Source organism: Amyelois transitella, chromosome W (genome assembly GCF_032362555.1).
Source record: "Amyelois transitella isolate CPQ chromosome W, ilAmyTran1.1, whole genome shotgun sequence".
Classification (NCBI taxonomy): Eukaryota; Metazoa; Arthropoda; class Insecta; order Lepidoptera; family Pyralidae; genus Amyelois; species Amyelois transitella.
Window position 1 is genome coordinate 7,098,613 of NC_083536.1, and position 3,141 is coordinate 7,101,753.

General features: G+C 36.2%; 1 protein-coding gene across 1 annotated transcript; it reads right to left on the reverse strand.

Annotated features, from left to right (window-relative positions):
• Positions 1–521: 521 nt before the first annotated feature.
• LOC106135111 (piggyBac transposable element-derived protein 4-like) lies at positions 522–2,601 on the reverse strand. The gene is made up of 2 exons (XM_060954047.1): positions 2,372–2,601; positions 522–2,290 (listed from the first exon to the last, which is right to left on the reverse strand). The coding sequence occupies exon 2, from the start codon at positions 2,286–2,288 to the stop codon at positions 522–524; it is 1,767 nt and encodes a 588-aa protein (XP_060810030.1). The 5' UTR covers positions 2,289–2,290; positions 2,372–2,601.
• Positions 2,602–3,141: the final 540 nt, after the last annotated feature.

Consider the following 3,141-nt stretch of genomic DNA (forward strand, 5'->3'; position numbering starts at 1 on the left):
GTGACCGGATGAAACGTTTTTTGTTCAGGAACTTTTTATAAAAAATCATTTCATAAATTGTCCATCGTTTTATTTCTGAAATAGGAGTAATGTCGACCTCGAAATCTATACTAATATTATAAAGCTGAAGAGTTTGTTTTGTTTGTTTATTTGTTTGTTTGTTTAACCCTTGACATGCCTGGTACATAAAAATCACACGGCATGCCTGGTGGGTCTGTCAAACCCGATATTGAAAATACATGTTTTACACAAATGAACAAGCTAGGAAAATTTTGTTTTATATTTATGTCTTTTAGAATGTATTATTATTACAGATAATAAATAAAATATGTAAATGTATGTGAAAATATCTTTATTTAACAATTATTCAAAATCGCTTAATTTTAATTAACAGAAATTAAACTCTTAGTTCTATAATTAACAATCTTACATATAATGCAGAGATCGAAGTCAGACTTTCATTAATTTAAGGCACTAATAAATCAACTAAAATACTATTATCTTTGGATAATCGAAAAGATTTAGGAACTATCTGAATTTTCTTCTTCATTTCGGCGACAATTTTCGCATACGAAATTTGCATGCTCCAAACAAATGTGACTAGTACAGGATATACAAATGTATTTAGACTTCCTATCTTTTTTCACTGGGCATATATAGCATCGTTTCTTCACGCCAACATTAGGTATCTTGGCAGGTGACGCTGATGATTCACCAAGATGAGAGCCAATTCGTTTGCGGAGACTCACTGGAATTTTAGAATTTGTTTTTCTTTCAGCTTGATGTGGTGCAATCAATGACATGCCTAATTTTTTTATGAATGCTCTTCTGGTTGGAGTATTATCGGAGCTGTTCAGCATTTGTACTATTTTTGCATTTATCCCAGCTGTATTGAGAATCCAGAAAAAAATTGTTAGCGGCCATCTCCTTGAATTTCGCGATACGTCATATGTCCTTATTAGCTTGTCCACATTGTCTACTCCACTCTTGGTTTTATTATAAAACGTTATAATTGAGGGTTTTTGCTGTTTTCCTGTTTCAGAATCTATCTCACTATCATGATGGAGAGATGACAGCATGAAAACATTTTTGTTGCGTTTCGGTATGTAAGATACAATAGTGAAATCATCTTGAAACCCGAAGAGCGAGGTGTTTATTTCACGACGTTCACGAAATTTTGGTGGGATACAGGTTTTATTACTCTTCATAGTCCCAACTGCGGTCAGTTTATGGTTTTTTAATAGGTGGGCGTATGTGGGATAGCTTGTAAACCAATTGTCCATGGTTACATTTCGGCCTGTTTGAGAAATGGGCTGGACAATGCGATCGACAACATCATGTGGCTTATTACTCACTTTGTACGGCCCATCGGGCTGGTCCCCTGCATATATTTCCATATTCAAGGAATAGTAAGTATAAGCGTCTACTAGGGCTATAATTTTAATCCCATACTTCGCTGGTTTATTAGGTAGATACTGCCGAAATTTGCATCGACCACGAAATGCCACGAGTTCTTCATCAATAGTTAAATTTTCGTATGGTGTGTAAACGTCCTTGCAATTTTTTACAAATTCTTCATAGATCTGTCTAATGGGTGCCAATCTATCAATAGCTGCTCTTTCTTCGCGCGTATCACTATCGTCAAATCTCAAACAGTTCACAATAAACGCGAATCTTCTCAGACTCATTGTCATTGGAAATATCTCGATCCCCGTTCCGTCAGATGCCCATAAATCCTGTAGGTTTTGTCTCCCAGATTTGAATAGTCCAGCTAAGTAAAGTAGTCCAATGACAGCTCTAAGTTCTGTCAAAGTAGTCTCTGAATAAGCATATTCATTGGAAGTATTCTTACCCTGTCTCTCACTCCGAATCTTGTGATTGGTGTGTTCTAGAATAACAGATAGTATACTTTCGTTGACAAAGAGATGAAAACAATCCAGTTCAAGAAGAGCATTTTTTGCTTGACGTTTAACTCCTGGTGTCCCTGTGACTATATTTTCACTTCTTGTGCGGACGCGGGGATTCGGAGGAGCACGGTTCCAAATTGTGTTGTCTTTGCCTTTATAAATAGATCTACGAGCCAGATTTGACAAAGGCTGATCATTTTCGCTGTCACTACTTCCTTGTTGAGGCTCAAGAGTAGGTATTTCTACCTCTTCCGTGTCCGATTCAACCCTTATACTAACATGATCGGACTCGTCTCCACTTTCGTCAAAAATTACGTCATTTTCTACGTCTTCCAATTCCAAAATTTGATTTATTTCTAAATCTGTTAGTCCTCTGGCCATTTCTACTGCAACAATATTTTTTTCGTATTATAATTTAACACATTAAACAAAGAAATGCCAAAAAATGAAGAAAATATTCTTACCGACAGAATGTTACGTTGTATGCCTGGTAGGGTCCCACGGGCCCGCGCGCACTTTACACACGTGCTACTCGCACGCACGCTCACGTGAGACTGAAGTTCGCTCGTCAAAATGGCCGCCGGTTTATTGCGCGAAGCTACTATAACACACGTCAACAATAGCCTTCAATTTAAAAAAATATCATAGGTTTTTCAAAGTGGTGGGTCTAATAAACCCTACCAGGCATGCCAAGGGTTAAACGCGCTAATCTCAGAAACTACTGAACCGATTTGAATAATTCTTTCACTGTTAGATAGTCTATTTATCGAGGAAGGCTATAGGCTACATTGTATCCCGGATTTCCTACGGGAAACGTCAACAATGCAGGTGAAAGTTGAATGAGTCGGCCATCTGCGAGCTTTCCACGCGAACGCTGCGCAAACCAACAAAGATAAAAAAAAAATAATAAAAAAATAAAAAGAAACTTTATTTTTTCTCCACAACAATACAATTGGTTGATACAGACTATAGACAGATATAGTAAAACAATGTACTAAAGATGTGAAGTACTCATTTTTTGCCACAAAAAAGTCCGCGAGAGCATATATCTATCTCTTAAGGTTTACTTACAATAACCACTTTTATGTTCATTTTTTAAGATTATCTTTGCATTATAATTTTCTTTAATTCAGTATTAATCCTTATCCAAATAAATATGTTTATTACTTTCGGCTTTTCATGTAGACTAAAATTGCCATTTACAGTATATAAATCAGACGAATAGGTTTTCAGA

Coding starts and splice junctions, on each gene's coding strand:
- LOC106135111 (XM_060954047.1), bottom strand. CDS start 2,288: ATGGCCAGAGGACTAACAGATTTAGAAATAAATCAAATTTTGGAATTG.